General features: G+C 28.8%; 4 protein-coding genes across 4 annotated transcripts; 2 read left to right on the top strand and 2 right to left on the bottom strand.

The window, feature by feature from the left end:
• Positions 1–261: 261 nt before the first annotated feature.
• On the bottom strand, positions 262–1,595 carry Dad1 (dolichyl-diphosphooligosaccharide--protein glycosyltransferase subunit). Its single transcript, XM_069129442.1, has 2 exons — positions 1,276–1,595; positions 262–453 (listed from the first exon to the last, which is right to left on the bottom strand). Exons 1-2 carry the CDS (start codon positions 1,478–1,480, stop codon positions 323–325), a joined length of 336 nt encoding a protein of 111 aa, XP_068985543.1. The 5' UTR covers positions 1,481–1,595; the 3' UTR covers positions 262–322.
• Positions 1,596–4,070: 2,475 nt separating this feature from the next.
• Positions 4,071–6,134, top strand: cbc (protein CLP1 homolog). Its single transcript, XM_069129434.1, has 3 exons — positions 4,071–4,700; positions 4,826–5,883; positions 5,972–6,134. The coding sequence occupies exons 1-3, from the start codon at positions 4,602–4,604 to the stop codon at positions 6,081–6,083; spliced, it is 1,269 nt and encodes a 422-aa protein (XP_068985535.1). The 5' UTR covers positions 4,071–4,601; the 3' UTR covers positions 6,084–6,134.
• Positions 6,135–6,224: 90 nt separating this feature from the next.
• On the top strand, positions 6,225–8,400 carry LOC138188384 (putative leucine-rich repeat-containing protein DDB_G0290503). Its single transcript, XM_069130102.1, has 4 exons — positions 6,225–6,230; positions 7,082–7,386; positions 7,944–8,181; positions 8,296–8,400. Exons 1-4 carry the CDS (start codon positions 6,225–6,227, stop codon positions 8,398–8,400), a joined length of 654 nt encoding a protein of 217 aa, XP_068986203.1.
• Positions 8,401–9,037: 637 nt separating this feature from the next.
• Rab8 (RAS oncogene family member Rab8) lies at positions 9,038–15,704 on the bottom strand. The gene is made up of 4 exons (XM_069129238.1): positions 15,187–15,704; positions 13,188–13,248; positions 12,573–12,918; positions 9,038–11,257 (listed from the first exon to the last, which is right to left on the bottom strand). Exons 1-4 carry the CDS (start codon positions 15,308–15,310, stop codon positions 11,159–11,161), a joined length of 630 nt encoding a protein of 209 aa, XP_068985339.1. The 5' UTR covers positions 15,311–15,704; the 3' UTR covers positions 9,038–11,158.
• Positions 15,705–16,874: the final 1,170 nt, after the last annotated feature.

Genomic DNA, 16,874 nt, shown 5'->3' on the forward strand with positions numbered 1-16,874 from the left:
ATTAAGTACAAAAGAATATATTGAGAGTATGTTTTTTAATATGAAACACTATTATTTTATTTAAAAATGAATATTCTGTATTTGATTAATTTTATCAGTTGTAAACATCTCTTATTTATGTATACCAGTAAAAAAGGTTATATTTGAAGCAAAGAAAAAAGTTTTATTATTTATTGCAAAAATTTACGATTTATATAAATGAATTTTAATTTCGTTACTCTATCATTTTTTAAATAAGGTATTTTTAATAATAGATTCGAATATAATAATGCTTTTAGTAGTTTATTACAAAATTTTACAAGTAAAATCTCATTTTTCATTTTCAACCAATGAAGTTCATAACAACAATATGTAGAATTACATGTGCAAAAATAAAATCTGCAAATCCTCTCTCTGGACTTATTCCATGAAATTGACTTTTATTCTGGGGATTCACTTGTAACCGTAAGCAAACTGAAATACATGGAAGAAGAAATAATTAAAACATATCCATTAACGATTGTTAACATAATTACTTGTATGATTTAATAGATTAAACTTAATACATTTACTACACTTTATTGAAAAAAAATACCTATATACTAACTTCATATTTATTTTATTAATAATTTATATTGCATATCTTTCTAATATAAGAATTTATAAAACTTATAAAGAGGAATATAATGAATAAAACAAAAAAATTACATAGCAAATCATGATTTTTTAAATATTGTATTGAAAATTTCATTAATATACAAAATAACTTCTATTACTCACTGAGTCCTATGGGACAAGATACTAATAAAATATAACAAATATTTATGTGTTACGCGCTGTACTTCCCAATAAAGAAAAGATAAAAGATAAACAGTTATGCAGAAAAAATGAATATTCATTATATGCAGAATATAATCAAAGAAAGAAACGATAAATTAATCTATAATATTTTTTAAATAAAATTGCAATTCTTACTTGCTTAGCTAACTACTAAAATTAAGATAATTGAAAAAGTAATTTAACAATATGCTTTATATGATAACAACTTAAAATTTAACAAATGATATAATAAATGGATTATGATATCGAAACTATACAATTGTTTCTACAATATTTAATAACTTACAATATTTATAACTATAGAAAGAGATTTATAAAATTAAAAGAATTAATATTACTGTTATTAAAAAGTTAATCAAATTAAAAAGAAAAGAAATAATCATCAGTATTGATAACATTACAATTACTTAATAAGTTAAAAATTTGAACATATATAAATATGATTAGTGATAATACCTCCAAGAACGAAGCAGGAAACGCAGGAAATAAATCCACTGAGAAAACTATTGAAAGGGAACGTACCGACCAGACAACAATATACGAATTGTATGGCACCCGTTAAAAACACATAAAGTAGATAAGCATCTATTATTTTAAGTTTTTTTGGAGTACTTTTCACGTACTCTTGCCAAAATTTTGCTATAACTGTTAACGCAGTCATGTCGTTCAAAAATCTTTTGACGTTCGGTTTTAGGTTAGATCGTATTTCGACTATAGTATGCGCACATCACATAGCTTGCATGCGTGGCACGTTCCGAAGTTGCGCGCAATATAACTGATAAATACATATATATGGCCGATTCGATAAACAGACCTATCGATTCGAGTAATATTGCGTGCAAAAGAATCGATGATTTAAATTCGAAACATCTAATTATGCTATTCTTAAAAAGATAAACTTCCAAACTTTTTGAAATAAGTAATACTTATTAGTAAGGGTTTTTAATTTATTAACTTAATATTTTTACTGATATTTACAGATATTTGCACTGAGCTTGTATACTTCAGTGAGTGAATATTCCCGCAAACTTGTGGACTTCTTGAGTTTCTAAGGATTTTTTATTTATATTAATTTGCAGTCTAAACTGGTTTTGTCTAAAACCGTTCATAAGGCCTATCCTCGTCGTCTAAAAGAAAATATACATTTGTCCTTGTCACACACTATTGCTTTCTCAGTCTAGCATCGTTCGTATCGTCTGTTCTTGTCGCGCAATATTGCATCCTTTGCCTATAGACAAACCATGTGTTGCCATCTATTTTCGCATACTCCAAGTTGCAGTTTCTTCTATCTTCAGTAGATAGCAGCACATGGCTTGTCTGTAGACGAGAAGCGCATTAGTTACGACAAAGACTGATATATGTACTATATCAGACGAAGAGAGCTATAATGTACGACAAGGACGAATTATACGGGCAGTAATGGTGAGTAAAATACTTTAACTGGTAAGTTCTGGTGTACTTGCCAACTTAGCAGTTACTGGCGAATCACGTCGACTAGGACGCTATGACAATGAGAAAGTAATTAACACAGGCGAGGAGAATTCCCTTGAGATAAAAGGTAGCAAGAAATATGTAAATACAATTGAAGAAGGAATAATTTGCTGCACAAATTGGTAAAAGGTGTTGATTATTACGTTTTCTTCTTTCGGGTTGGTGGAAATGCAGGCGGGAAATAGCTAAATAATTTGGTCGAAGAGTATTTGTATTCTTGCAATGTAAATTCTTGGTCTGCTCAATACGGATATCAATACGGATGAAATATCAGGTAAATCTAAATGATTAACTATTTGTATCTCATAGCAACGTTTACTGATTTCGATGAAATTCTGCAGCACGTAGATATGAATATTAATGAAAGTAACTGTATGTTATTAAGGTCAAGATTTTGAATGATTTTCTCTTATACATAATACGCATAACGGTCGATACAAGAACAATTGGTTCTTAGCTCGCAAGGTGTTTGCAAGCAGCTTCGTTTAAAAATGACTTACCAACCTTGAAAAAGTGTTTACAGGGCAAAAGGAAAGGAATTTTTAGAAGAATTAGGTATAGCCCGTAGTACGATGATCGGGCCAAACGTAAATATTACGGAAATAGCCCGTAGTAGATGATCAGACCAAACGTAAATATTGCGGACATAGCTCGCAGTACGATGATCGAGCCAAATATAATATATAATAGCTTGTTTACGTTTTCGGTCCAAAATTCTCGAACGTAAATCGTAGGTTAAGGGGTTAAGAGCAACAGCAGTACTGTGTGAGATTCGTACATCACAGAAATAATTTGTATAACTAATTAATAAGCACAAAACTAGTTTTCAAAATAAATATATTAAAGCGAAAGAAAATCGTTCCATTGCATTTTAGCATAACAAAAATGCAATACTCGATCACTAGTTACCGTATAATGATCACTTCGAATCACTACATATAATATACTCATAATAAACTCATAATAGAACACCAGAGACGAAACATATTGCACGATAGAGATTTGGCGACGGAATAAGTTCTGGCTTCGAGTCCGACGCGATTGACGCGAATTGCATTGTGGGAATTTCTTCTCTTTCTCTCTCCTCGGAAATCTCTTCTTTGCTATTTGGTACAGTTTATTACATGTTTTTCTCCAGTATCGCATTTCCCAAACTTCTGCAATGTTAATATCGCATAAAAAGGCGACATTTTTTATTCTAATAATCATATATCTAATATGTGGTACAATTAATATTTATAACAAATCTTTCGGCGAAAATTGTTTTCTTGGAAGGAGTATTAAAGCGTATAATAGTTCCAAACGGTGACTTCTTTTTATCATATAAAATATCTTTGAAAATTTGAAAATTAAAGTGAAGCTGGACAAATATGTGCAATATGTTAGTATTACCTGAATATATTTTATACTAAACTATTTACAGTTTTCGATACGATTTACAAAAGTAAAAATAGTCTAAATAATGCTAAAAAGGTATGACACTGAAATCTTAAATTCTATCAGATCCTGCTAAGTCGATAAAATTCAGATTTCCTATCGAAATTTCTTCTTTTGACTGATGAATTTCTATAAGTATCATTCTCGCTACTGAATGCGATCCTGACGATCTAAAAAATTTAATTTTTCATTTATTTTTAACTCTATTGTACTTCTATACCTAAGATAGAAAATACAAATGCGCGTGTGTGTATCGTTCGTTCGACCATGGAGGAAATTTCCTCTCAAACAACAGAAGATTATCGATTTATTTCTATAAGTTCGGAAAGTTATATAGTTCGGAATTATCGATGGACAAATGACCGTATTATATAATTGCGTTGGAATTATTCGGCGTACGACATGGTTTTTATACACCCTTTATTATTTTTAGAGATTTTAATATACAATGACATGATCTCATACATCCATACTCCTCGAATGTTGGAAAGCGATTCTGTTTCTAAATATTCGCGGTCGTTAACTTCTCGCTTCCAGAAACATCTTCAGTTTGATTGAAGTTGCGCACAGCAATTTTATACCGTCACAGTAACATCATAGGTTGGCGGTTAGAGTTTCTAGAAATTAGTAATGTTGATCCAATTTTATTAAATAAAAAATTGTTTAAATTCAAATTATCCAAACTAATCGATCATTATAAATAATTATATAATAAACTATAAAATATTTCTCCATCCCTAGTACTATTCATTTTTAGTACTATATTTAAGTGTTGAAAACATTGCCAAATATACAGGTTAGGGTAAACATGATATAAAGGCATGTAATAGTTGAATATAATTTATGTTCACAAAATGACAGACGAAAAAACGCAAACACAGGAGTTTAAATTAGATCCAGATTGTGAATTACGATTTGAAGTTGAAACAAAAAATGAAAAAGTTTCGCTAGAGGTATGTATTATATCTTTCGTATACTTTGTATTATATTATATTATATTGTTTATTTCCAACGCGTATTTAATTTCATCTCCATCTTTTGTAAATATATCATAACATTATATTAATCTTCTTTTTAGTTGAAGAGTGGATTAGCTGAAGTTTTTGGTACAGAATTAGTGAAAGGCAAAAAATATGAATTTACTGCTGGTGCTAAAGTAGCTGTATTTACTTGGCAAGGTTGTACAGTAGAGTTAGTTGGAAAAACTGACGTTAGTTATGTAGCCAAAGAGACCCCAATGGGTCTTTATTTAAATTGTCATGCTGCAATGGAAAGACTCAGAGAAGCTGCAGAGAAAGAAGACACTAGGGGTCCCATAACAATGGTTGTTGGTCCTTGTGATGTAGGAAAATCAACTCTTTGTAGACTTTTATTAAATTATGCAGTTAGGATGGGTCGTAGGCCAATTTTTGTAGACTTGGATGTTGGTCAAGGTCACATAGCAATACCAGGTACTGTTGGAGCACTATTAGTTGAACGTCCATCAAATGTAGTTGATGGTTTCAGTCAGCAGGCACCATTAGTCTTTCACTTCGGACATAAAACTCCACAAGCTAATGTTGCTCTTTATAATCTTCTTGTAACACGCCTCGCAGAAGTCTGTTCTGATAGACTTCAAGCAAATAAAAAAGCCAGAGTTTCAGGAATAGTAATAAACACTTGTGGTTGGGTAAAAGGAGATGGATATAAATTGTTGACACATGCTGCTCAGGCTTTTGAAGTAGATGCAATTCTGGTATTGGATCAGGAAAGATTGTACAATGAACTTGTTAGAGATATGCCAGACTTTGTTAAAGTTGTATTCCTTCCAAAAAGTGGTGGAGTTGTGGAAAGAAGTCAAACTCAAAGGACAGAAGCCAGAGATCAAGGTGTCAGGGAATATTTCTATGGTTCTAGGACGCCACTTTATCCACACAGTTTTGAAGTGAAATGGAGTGAGGCTAGATTATACAAAATTGGAGCTCCGGTGCTTCCCGCATCTTGTATGCCTCTTGGAATGAAGGCAGAAGATAATTTAACAAAATTAGTAGCTGTTACACCTGGACCAAATCTTCTTCATCATCTATTATCTGTTTCATTTGCTGATTCACCGGAAGATGATGTAGTGCAAACTAATGTGGCTGGATTTGTCTGCGTGTAAGAATTATTATAAGTAAAATGCTTTAAATGAAAATAATTTATATGAGTTATATAACTATATAATTTATTTTTGTTTTGTTTATAGAACCAATGTTGATGTTGACAGACAAACATTTACAGTTCTGAGTCCACAGCCAAGACCATTGCCAAATACAGTTTTATTACTTTCAGATATACAATTTATGGATAGTCATTAACTTTTTATATGAGATATTTAATGAGTTTAATAAATTTTCTATTAAAAAATGCTTTCTGTGTTTCTTTTTTAATACAGTAGGAATTGATTTTTAAATGATTATAATAAGATATAATAATAAAATATAATTCCTGGTTGTATAATGCAGGTAAATAAACATTTCGTAAAATTCATTATACAGGGTGGGTCAGCTAAATGGAACCTAAATATCTGTCCCATTAGTGCATAGTCCTCGTAGAGTAGTAAGAAACCCGAAAAATATGTATTCAGATAAAACTAACAATAAAACTAACTAATGAAAAATCAATAAGCTTTTTTTATTCTACTTTATAAATTCCTTTAATAAAAATATTAAGTTTTTTAATGTCAAATTTTGACAATTTATGTTGATAAATTTTTTATTATTTTTATTTGTTATAGTATTCCTGCATATTCTTATAATTTTACAAATGGAAATTACAATAAAAACATTAAAAACATAAGAAATTGCTGTACCAAGAACATGACTTTTCGAAGATAGAGAGCCATGCGATCCTTTTGGAACTGTTTTATCATTAATCTAAAGCATTGAATACACATGCAGCCAACACACCAATTGGCGATTTCTCAGTTTTTGTTATGTCTTGTAAGTTCGATAGATCGATTATTCAAGATGATGTAGTAGTATTTCAAACTTCGAGTAGTTTTGTAACAATTTTTGCTATTTTATAGAACAAAACAAACTATATAATCAAATTATAATTCAAATTAATTCTTTAATGATTAAAACCGAAGAGAAATGGAAATCATCCGATCTAATATACCAGATATTTCTCACTTTGAGAAGAAATTTCACGAAATAATTTATGAACATCAACAAAATACAGTAAACACCATTTTTATACTCTTTTGTACAAAATTTATATCTGACATATTTTTAAATCAAAAGAAAAAAAATCAATATGTAAAAGAAGTTAAAATAAGATTTGTAGCAATGAATATTTAATAACATTTTTTCAGAAGGAATTGAGCAATTTAGAAAAAGAATGTTTATTGTTACGCGAAGAACTTTGTTCGAAAGATCATCTATTGCAAAATGAACAAAAAATATCGAACGAATTAAAAATTCGTTTAAAATTGGCATCAGAAACGATTGTTCGATTGGAGGAGGAAAACATGCATAATAAAATTGATTATTCGAATTTGTCAATGAATTATGAAACCTTGCTTAAAGAGAGTGATGTTTTAACAAAAGAAGCTTTATCCTGCCAAACAGAAACCGCGAAAGTGAAATTAAAAATCACGAGTTTGGAAAATATATTACGGCGGGAAATTTGACAAAAAGAGAAACTAGAGCAAGCATTAATAGAACTAAAGAATGATTATCAGAAAATCACAGCTAATATTGATATGTAAATTTCTATAAAAGTTTTATTGCACTATTATTCTAGAAATCATTTTTAGAAAATTATTGTTATTTATATTTTAAATACTTTTTTTTTAAATACTTATTTTCTATAAAAGGAATCGTAGTTTGATAGGAAAAGGTGTGAAATGGGTTTAGCATTTGCTTTACTCTTATCAATTATCTCTGCTTCCTCTTAAAGATTAAGTTATCTTTTTGAAGTTTTGTAAGAGTTATTTACGATACAATATCTTATTTGTTTAAAATATTATATAATTTACAAGTAATTTTAGAGACATTTAAAGTTCTTTACTTATATTAAATAGTAAAAAATATCATTAAGATTATAATAATATATCATCAATATGTAAATATCTATTTGTATGAAATGAATATTATTTATAAAAATTTTATATGTATCACTCATTTATTAATTACGATATCAGTTTGAAAATAATCTTTGTTTATTTAAATTAGAAATATTGCCAAGATTGCAAAAGAACAGCAATATTTATTAGAAAGTAGCAAAGCTGCAATTCAATTGAACAGACGATTGCAAACTTTTGGTCTCTGTTCTCATGCAATTAATAAAAGAAACAAAGCAAATATAAGAGAATTACAACATAAACTAACTGCTCTTTCTGTTAACGAATTCAATAAATTATCCAATAATAGTATATTATTACACCCAGAAATGGAAAATTTATGTTTCAAGGTATATAGATTATATTATTCTTTTGCATTATTAGTATCATAAAAAGTTACATAATACTAAAAATGTTTAACAATATCATGTATTGTATTTGTGTTATTAATCTATATTTTTCAGCTGAAAGAAATGTTAACAAACTTGGAAACAAAAATGCAAGATTCTGTACCATTTGAAGAAAAATTGGACAGAATCTTCAACGAGCTGTCCACAAATTTAATATAAATATAACAATAATGAAAACAATTCTAATGAATGAAGTTAATCAAGTCGATGATTACCAACATTTATTTCATTTCAGTTTCTCAATACATCTGATAAGTAATAGGTTTATTTCGACTTGATAAAATATTTCAAAATAAAATTACATTGCTTATCGTTATAAAACATGTTAAAAAATTGCTAATAATTTTGTATATACAACACCATCCTTGCATTGAAGCAGTTTGAGATTGTAAGGAAAAAATTAGCCGTTAGTTCGTTGCCATTTTCAATTTGTTCCATTTTGTTAAAAACTAAAACTGGAAGCTTTCCAGCGACCTCTCTATTACAGTGGTTGACCATGAAAGAAAAGTTTCTTAAAACGAAAAGAGAAAAATATTGTTCGTATGCGACGCATAGTTTCTTTTTTCTTTAAATAGCACTACGTTTATATATACTAGATTTTAAAAAAAGTCACCGTCGACGCGGAGTCGTAATTATATAAATAATATCAATAACAGTATAAACGGAATCGTGTAACATTATTATTATCATCATTATTATCATTATTCGCAACTAATCGATAATATTTGACAATTAAAAAATTGATCGTGTCGCGATATCAAAGGAAAGGCGGGTTATAACAATAAAAATAGACGAATAGGATTAATATAAAATGTATTATAATAATCGTATATTTTAAGTATATAAGTGGAAACAGATTGGAATCCCTTTTTTCTCGTTCTTAGGAAACAAGAAACAAAAAAAAAAGAGAACCCTCTGTTTCTTTGGAAAAAGAAAACTATTACAACAAGCGTTTCAAACGAAGACGAAATCCGTGATCCATCTTTTTTGTATTACTTCTTTTATCCATTTTTTTCTTGTTTTCCTTTTTATTATTTCTTTAACAACAGAGAAAAAGGGAGGAATAAAAAGAGTTTAAATCAAAAATATTGAAAAAGCCTTCTCGTCTTATTTTCTTTCTTTTTCGAATTCTGAATTTGCGCTAATTATTGAATTAATAAAATGAGGAATTCTTCTTCGATCCGGTGAAAAAGCTAACTTGACGATGTGTATATAGATATATATGCATGTATATATATATCTATATAAATATTTATATTTATATATAAAAAATGACCGCCCATTGTTCACCTATTCGCATCTCCCTTCTTTTTTGTCTTGCTTTTACAATGTCTTATAAAGAAATAGCTTCGAAATGCTTTTCGAAAAAAGAAGAGATTTCTCATGCGTTGGCTGGAGAGAAATTTCTTCCTTTTATTTTCTCTTTCTTATTTACTTCCTTTTGTTTCTCTTTTTTCACTCATTTAAATAAAGCGAATGCAAAAAATATGTGTTAAAAAATCGTACCCCTTGATTAATTAAAACGTGGAGGAGAAACTTCGTATGCATAGCATCTGAACATAAAAATATAAAAACATCTTATATTTTTCATATTTATCTGCATTGATTTAACATAGCCGAATTTTAATACAATAGAAGCAAAATTGCTGAATATCCAACGGTCGTTTAAACGAGAACAGAGATTTTCAAAATATACAGTAGCTCATGAAAATATTCAGATATTTACAAAAACCTTTTATGTTTTTTATATGTGTTATAGGAAACATCTTGAAATTTTATTAGTACTGTAATGAAACCTAAATAGCACGATTATATTGATGAAGAAAAAATTTGCAAATGTACATAGAAGCTATAAGATGGTAGAAGCATATATTTTATAGAGGTCACAAAAGTATTTAAACAGTCAATTATGCATTATATTAATAATTCTCTATGTTCAGAGAGTTCATCTTTATCATTTACTTACGTTTAAGATGACTATTCATGCTGTGTACTAATTTTTCACTAACTGTATATTTGCAATAAATATCTTGAAATTTCTAAATACACTTTCGAATCGATTTCAAATTTTATTATTATAATCACGATAATCGTGTTTCATTACAGTGGTAACAAAATTTCAAAAAGTTTCGTACATTACACGTGATATATTCACAAAATAGTTCTGCGGTAATTATTAGAATACTTTCATGAGCCACTATAAGTTAACGCGTTAAAAACAAATCAACGATTTATTATTGTTTCTACGGGTGGCCAACTTCCAGCTTATCGTCGTTATTATCCTCATTTATAGCAAAGCTTACAACGTATGTAAATGAATCGCACGATAGACGAAAAGCAGAATTGCACGTTATTTACGACGCGCAATTCTAAAAATTGATTTATTTTCTAGATTGCTCATTGACTGGTCGAGAAGTTAAGATTATCCTTCTTCGACAGTATATCAATTTTACACGGCGTAAGCATTCTAAAGACTGCTCGATCAATTGCACTCCTAATATTTCGTTATGAAACGTGACAAGTAGAAACGATGTGACTTACGAGGTGGTATTCGAGCGTCGTTAAAAAATTATCAAAAATTATCACAATTCGCGATTCGTTTCCTTCGGGAAATTCTCTTCTGAACGTGCCTTTTTATCTTCTTCTTCTCCTTTTTTGTTTCTTTTTTTTTCTTTTTTTTACTTTTTTTGTTCTTTTAATTTCTTTTCGGAAAGGATGAGGGGAAAGGCAGTTTCTCCTCCAGGATAAAAAGAGCTCCTATGAGTAATCAGTAAAAAAGAGAGACCGGCAGCGACGGAGGGAAACGAAGGTGGCCGTCAAGGAGTAAAATCACAGAAGTACTCGCGACGTGCAGCGAGCGAAGGAGACCGAAGGTAAAGAGTAGTTGGTGACGGTCGAGGATATGCCGGCTGATGGGTCAGAGTATAGTGCATCGGGCAAGCCAACTTGGTGGCTTCCTTTGTGGCTCGGATGCTTTCAATTGATGTCCTCCTCCTTTCGGTGGATTTGATGCCTCCTGTGTTCAAAATAATTCCATTGTTAGATAATAATTTTATATAATATATCGCTTATTTAAGTAAAAGTAGACTGTGGATGTTTATGTGGATTTTTAATCATTTAAAATTAAAATAAAACTTTATTAGGGAATTGTTTTAGCTGCTAAATATTATAGAATACTATGATTTGGATATTTTATATATTTTTGCATATTATTCTTGACCTGTGTATTCTTGCATCTTCAAATGCATACAAATCCACAGTCTAAGTATTAATAACAAATAATTTGAAACACTAAAAATAAAATTTGTACTTGTCAATATCGATTATGAAGAATTATGAAGGATATTAAAAGTGTGTCATATGTTATTATAAAATATTCATTCATATATTTTTATATGGCTTTCTATGAGAGTAAAAGAATATAAGTTGGTAGATATAAAAGCAATAATAAGAAATGAAATTTATAAAACAGTTATTGTGTTAACATGTCCACATAAGCTCTTAATATTCATGCTATTACATAACAAAAGCGTAGTTTGATAAAAAGAACACACTCCACCATAGACAAGAGTGAAATATGCATACATATATAGTATAATATATTATTAGTGGCATTGAATCAGAAGAATCTGAATAAATCTTTTATAGTAAATAATATTTTAAAATAACTAAGGAGAAAATATAATTTATAATGTATTGACAATAAGGAAAGAATTATTTTTTAACTTTCTGACACAATGTACTAAGTGTTAGTATTAAATGTAGATAAATTACAAATAGTCGTGCAAAATATGTAATGTGTACAGAGAGAAAGAGTTACCTTCTGCCGAGACAGACCCGCACCAAACACAGAGAAACAGACACAGGAAACAAAGAAATGGTGGTTAATCAGTGTATACCTATTTGCTAGAATATATCTGTGAAAGCCACTAAACTATATCTAAACAAGAGTCAGTTTTAATCTCTGGAAAATGATAAAATTGAATTCTAGAATTACCATTGAAAGAATTACATATACATATATATGTATATAATTCATGTTTCAGTATATAATTATAACAATAGAGATTCTTATAATTTTTTTAAACATAGGATTAAAACATACTGATATATTAAACTTTTTATTCGATTCAAATTTAGATGTGACACACTTAAACAGTTTCCTTTAGGAAGTTCAGTCAATTTTTCCAATTCTATATTTTTTACTATTAACTAATTATACTTATAATAGTAAAGAATTATTAATCAATATCTTTTTCCCTTTTATCGCTCTACAACTACAGAAGAAGACAAAAGAAGAAAGAAGAAGCATATTGAAAAAAGATATTTACCAGTTTCTTTTCCATTTTAGCCTTGATATCTCGTGCAAGGGTGTAAAATGCCTCTTCAACATTAATGCTGGATTTAGCAGAGGTTTCCATAAATTTTATTCCATATTCAACAGCAAGTTGTTCCCCTCGTTCCTTTGAAACTTGCCGTTTTTCTGTGAGCTCACACTTATTGCCCAATAACATCTTTTCAACATCCGCAGAGGCATTTTCTTCTATGTTCCTAATCCAGTTCTTTATGTTCTCAAAACTTTTCTCGTTGGTTACATCATAAACTAGCATTATACCCATTGCACCACGATAATATGCTGTGGTTATTGTACGAAACCTTTCTTGGCCTGCTGTATCCCTTTAAAGACATATAAAACATCTTTATTCCAATAAATATTAGGAAAATTATATAGAGTAAAGCATACTTCTTTTCGAAAGATTTTCTGATGAAATAGAGTCTATTTGACAAAAATATTTGAAATATAACAATTTTGAACAAACTAATTCAATCTTAAATTTGTAATATTCTCATTAAAATTATATATTAATACTATATTACTACATTTTAATAGTTATATTATGAAATATTTTAGTCTTAAGAATCTGATTTAATTACTTAGTACTTACCATATTTGTAATTTTATTTTCTTGCCATCTAATTCTATGGTTCTTATTTTAAAATCAATTCCTGGAAGCATGAAATAAATAAGTAATATAAATCAATGGCCAAAAGAATTTATTGAATTAATAAACAAATTAGATAATATCATAATTGTTAAAAATACACTTAATATTTTGCATACAATAAATATTACAAATTTGTGCCTTTAAGAATTAGATTGGATTTCAAATTTATTTCAAATATATTTCAATAAATGTAAAAACTATAGTTTTTCTGTAGTATAATTCTGAAATATCTATATATATTCTCTAAAAACATCCTTTTTTTAATTTAATTATAGATTGATTCAAATCAAAGTTAAAACAATCACAAAGTATTATGCATTACATTTACAAATAAAGGAATCTATGTTGTGCTATGAATGTTTAAACATGCATGAATATGCATTTAAATCAACATAAATTTATTATTCTGCATGACTATACAAAGCTATTCTATAGGGTGTTTCTCACAATTGTATAGAATTATATGTCTAAAATGATTAGGGATAGAAAAAGTGTCAAAAGATAAAATTGTATGATATCTTATATTTCTAAATATACATTATTTGATATATTAAATAAATATTAATATTACATACTTTGTTTATATGAATTCATTCTATTAATATTAATTTTTTCATATTAAGGAGAATATAAAAATTGATATTTACTTTAATCTTTAAGTGCTAAATATACTTTGTCCAAGTAAACATAGTAAGGTGGCCTTAATAATTAGTTGATCTGACTTTATGCACTTGATATAATTTTACTTACAATTTTATGACTGACAATTGCCATTTATAAAAAAAATATATAATCAAATTTTTCTCACCTTTTTAATATTAAATAATATTAAAATATAACTTATTTTTTAAATTTTTACTTTTCTTCAAGCCATGTGTTTGGATAACAAATAATATCCACATAAATGTGAAAAAAACATAATACAATATAAAATATATGCCCATTAAGTAATGTGATATTTCCAATAGATCTTATTTCATGTAACAATATCTGTTTTCGTTTACTTGAATACATAATGGGATTAAAAATTTGATTGACATAGAAACATATTAAATTTGCTGCACATTTTATTATTATTATAACAAAATATATTCCTATTAATTCATTATTTAAATCTTTTCTCCTAAGTCATTGGTATGTGGTATAAAGTAAATAATCACACAAATATAAATATACATATTAAAAATATGTGTACTTTAAAGAACATCAATTATAATATATAATTTAAGGAACAATGAAAGCTGAAGAAATTAATATTCAGATTTTGATTATTTTGAAAATAAACATTAATAAACAAGAAATAAACACAGCAAAGATATCTTAGATAAATCAGTCACTATTGTGTATGTATATAAATAAACATATAGATAAGAATGTTTATGAAGTTGCACAAATATTTCGTAAAACATATAAATAGCTAAATAGATATATATAGAAATATAAATATTATATATACATATATGTATGAAACTTTAAAAGGTAAACAACCAAATAAACAAATAAAAATCCTTCTATAAATAAATCTCAATAAACAAAAGGAAGCAATCTCTAAATTAAGAACTCAGGATATAGAGATCACAAAATAAAAATACACAGCTGCATTTAATAAAGAAAATTCTTTCTACAAATGTAATAACTGTATTTAAATAATCATTGCATAAGCAGCGGTCACCTAAATTAAACTTCTAGAAGAATATATCCTTAAAAAGAAACAAATATACAACTAAATTTACATTTGTAAGATAATAAATATTATTGAGAGAAATATTCTCTTGATAATTAATCTTTCAATTGTATATGAAGATTTGATGAGTAATTCATTGATATTCATTGAAAAAATATGTACTACTACTTGAAAATCTGTAAACAAAAGTAGATGAATAAAAGTAAGAAAGGAAAATGCTGTTGGGAAAAAGAAAAGAAAAAAGGATATACTTACCAATGGTCGAGATGAAGGTCGTGTTGAAAGCATCCTCGGAGAACCTGAAGAGGACGCACGTCTTGCCGACCCCTGAGTCACCAATCAGCAACAACTTGAACAAATAATCATACGTCTTCGCCATACCCTTTGTTCCTCAGTCACACTCTTTATTTCACGTGATCTCTTCTCGCACTTCTTTAATATTCCCCTGTTTTATTCTTTCAGCCCCCTTTTTAACACGATCTTCTCTCGCGTAATCGTGATCCTTGGAATTCCAATGACGCACCCTTTAAACTTAAAAGCGAGCACACTCGGTTAGAATCTGTCTCCCTACTATCGCGACAATATTGAGTTCAGAAAAGGTCTAAAGGTGAGACTATCGGCGGAATCTGTTCGGAAACGGCGGAGCTCGTGTGATAGATCACGCAAAAACATCTGTCAGAAAAAGCGATGACAGCCATCGGTAAGTACAACTTTTTCTCTGGTGTTGTGGCCAGCCTTCTGACCGCACCACAGGTGATGCGCGCGTGTGTATACGCATACGCAACACGTGTGTCGGGAACAAGCTGGATTTTCATGCAACCAGTTACGTTGTGGCGAGTTTATATGAAGACTATTAGAATAGTGGGCATTCGAACCTCAGTTTCGAAATGATTTAATATTTTTCAAGACTATCAAAATTCGAATCAATTCGGATAACATTCGATACCTTGAAACCTAAAATTCTTGAAAAACTTGGAAATCTTGAAAGTTTTAAAAGCTTATGTAATGTAAAGTAATATAATTGGAAATGCCACTATTAAGAACGAAAAGCTTCTGAAGTTTTGAAGTTAAGATTTGAAAGAATTGAATATTTGTTGCTCTCTATGTTTCGAATTTTCATTACATTGTAATGAATTTGTATTTTTTAAATCAATGAGATTATGAGATAAGGTAAATTATTTTTGACACATTTCTGAAGCCATAATTCTTTTTATAGAAGTTTTTATGTCATGTTATACAGACTATCTTTCTAATGTACCTTTTTCATGGACATAGGAATATCTTTCAAATACAAATTCACTAATTACGAAACCTAAATAAAAACCTAACCAACAGATAATAAATTGAAAGTCAGATTATCTTTTAGAAACTAAGTGCTACAGTACGTGATATAATTTTATTAATTACGATAAGATGACCGCAGCTAGTACTAAAAAACGTAGAGTTTCCAAAAAGAATAAAATAGCATGGCGTAAATATGTAGACATGAAAGATGTAGATAAGTTCTTGGAGGATTCTCGGTTAGAAGAGAGGTTAGGTTCTTTTGCTGCTCGTGATAATTCAGAATTATTCGTTGTTTCTACAACAACTCCAGTATTGTCAAAGAAACAACGTAGAGAATTATTGAAATCGAAGGAGCCAAGGTGCTTTAGTATTTTAAAACCTCATACAGCTGTCCCAGACCCAATATCGAAAAGAAATCGTGTAAGGACAAGGGAAGAAAGAAGAAATTCTCGATTAAGAACTAAAGAAGAAAGAAAGAAAGCACAAATCTTGAAAAGGGAAGTTATTAAAAGGTCACAAGAACCAGAACAAAGCGCAAAGTGTGAAACAAAATGATAATACATCTCTTATAATCTTCCATTCCTGTATTTTAACTGAGGATATAAATGTTTCATAAATGTACAAAAAAGTAACGTTTTGGAAACAGTAATAAAAAAGGA

This window comes from Bombus flavifrons, chromosome 16, assembly GCF_040668555.2.
Source record: "Bombus flavifrons isolate JBK064 chromosome 16, iyBomFlav1_principal, whole genome shotgun sequence".
Taxonomy (NCBI): Eukaryota; Metazoa; Arthropoda; class Insecta; order Hymenoptera; family Apidae; genus Bombus; species Bombus flavifrons.

Excerpts from the sequence above, each read along its gene's own strand:
- Dad1 (XM_069129442.1), bottom strand. The coding sequence starts at position 1,480 with ATGACTGCGTTAACAGTTATAGCAAAATTTTGGCAAGAGTACGTGAAA. Across the intron at positions 454-1,275 it reads TTCCTGCTTCGTTCTTGGAG|TTTGCTTACGGTTACAAGTG; the intron begins GTATTATCACTA and ends CATGTATTTCAG.
- cbc (XM_069129434.1), top strand. The coding sequence starts at position 4,602 with ATGACAGACGAAAAAACGCAAACACAGGAGTTTAAATTAGATCCAGAT. Across the intron at positions 4,701-4,825 it reads ATGAAAAAGTTTCGCTAGAG|TTGAAGAGTGGATTAGCTGA; the intron begins GTATGTATTATA and ends TCTTCTTTTTAG. Across the intron at positions 5,884-5,971 it reads GTGGCTGGATTTGTCTGCGT|AACCAATGTTGATGTTGACA; the intron begins GTAAGAATTATT and ends TTTTGTTTATAG.
- LOC138188384 (XM_069130102.1), top strand. Across the intron at positions 7,387-7,943 it reads AGTTTGGAAAATATATTACG|AAATATTGCCAAGATTGCAA; the intron begins GCGGGAAATTTG and ends TATTTAAATTAG. Across the intron at positions 8,182-8,295 it reads TGGAAAATTTATGTTTCAAG|CTGAAAGAAATGTTAACAAA; the intron begins GTATATAGATTA and ends TATATTTTTCAG.
- Rab8 (XM_069129238.1), bottom strand. The coding sequence starts at position 15,310 with ATGGCGAAGACGTATGATTATTTGTTCAAGTTGTTGCTGATTGGTGAC. Across the intron at positions 13,249-15,186 it reads GACCTTCATCTCGACCATTG|GAATTGATTTTAAAATAAGA; the intron begins GTAAGTATATCC and ends TCATGCTTCCAG. Across the intron at positions 12,919-13,187 it reads AAAATAAAATTACAAATATG|GGATACAGCAGGCCAAGAAA; the intron begins GTAAGTACTAAG and ends ATGTCTTTAAAG.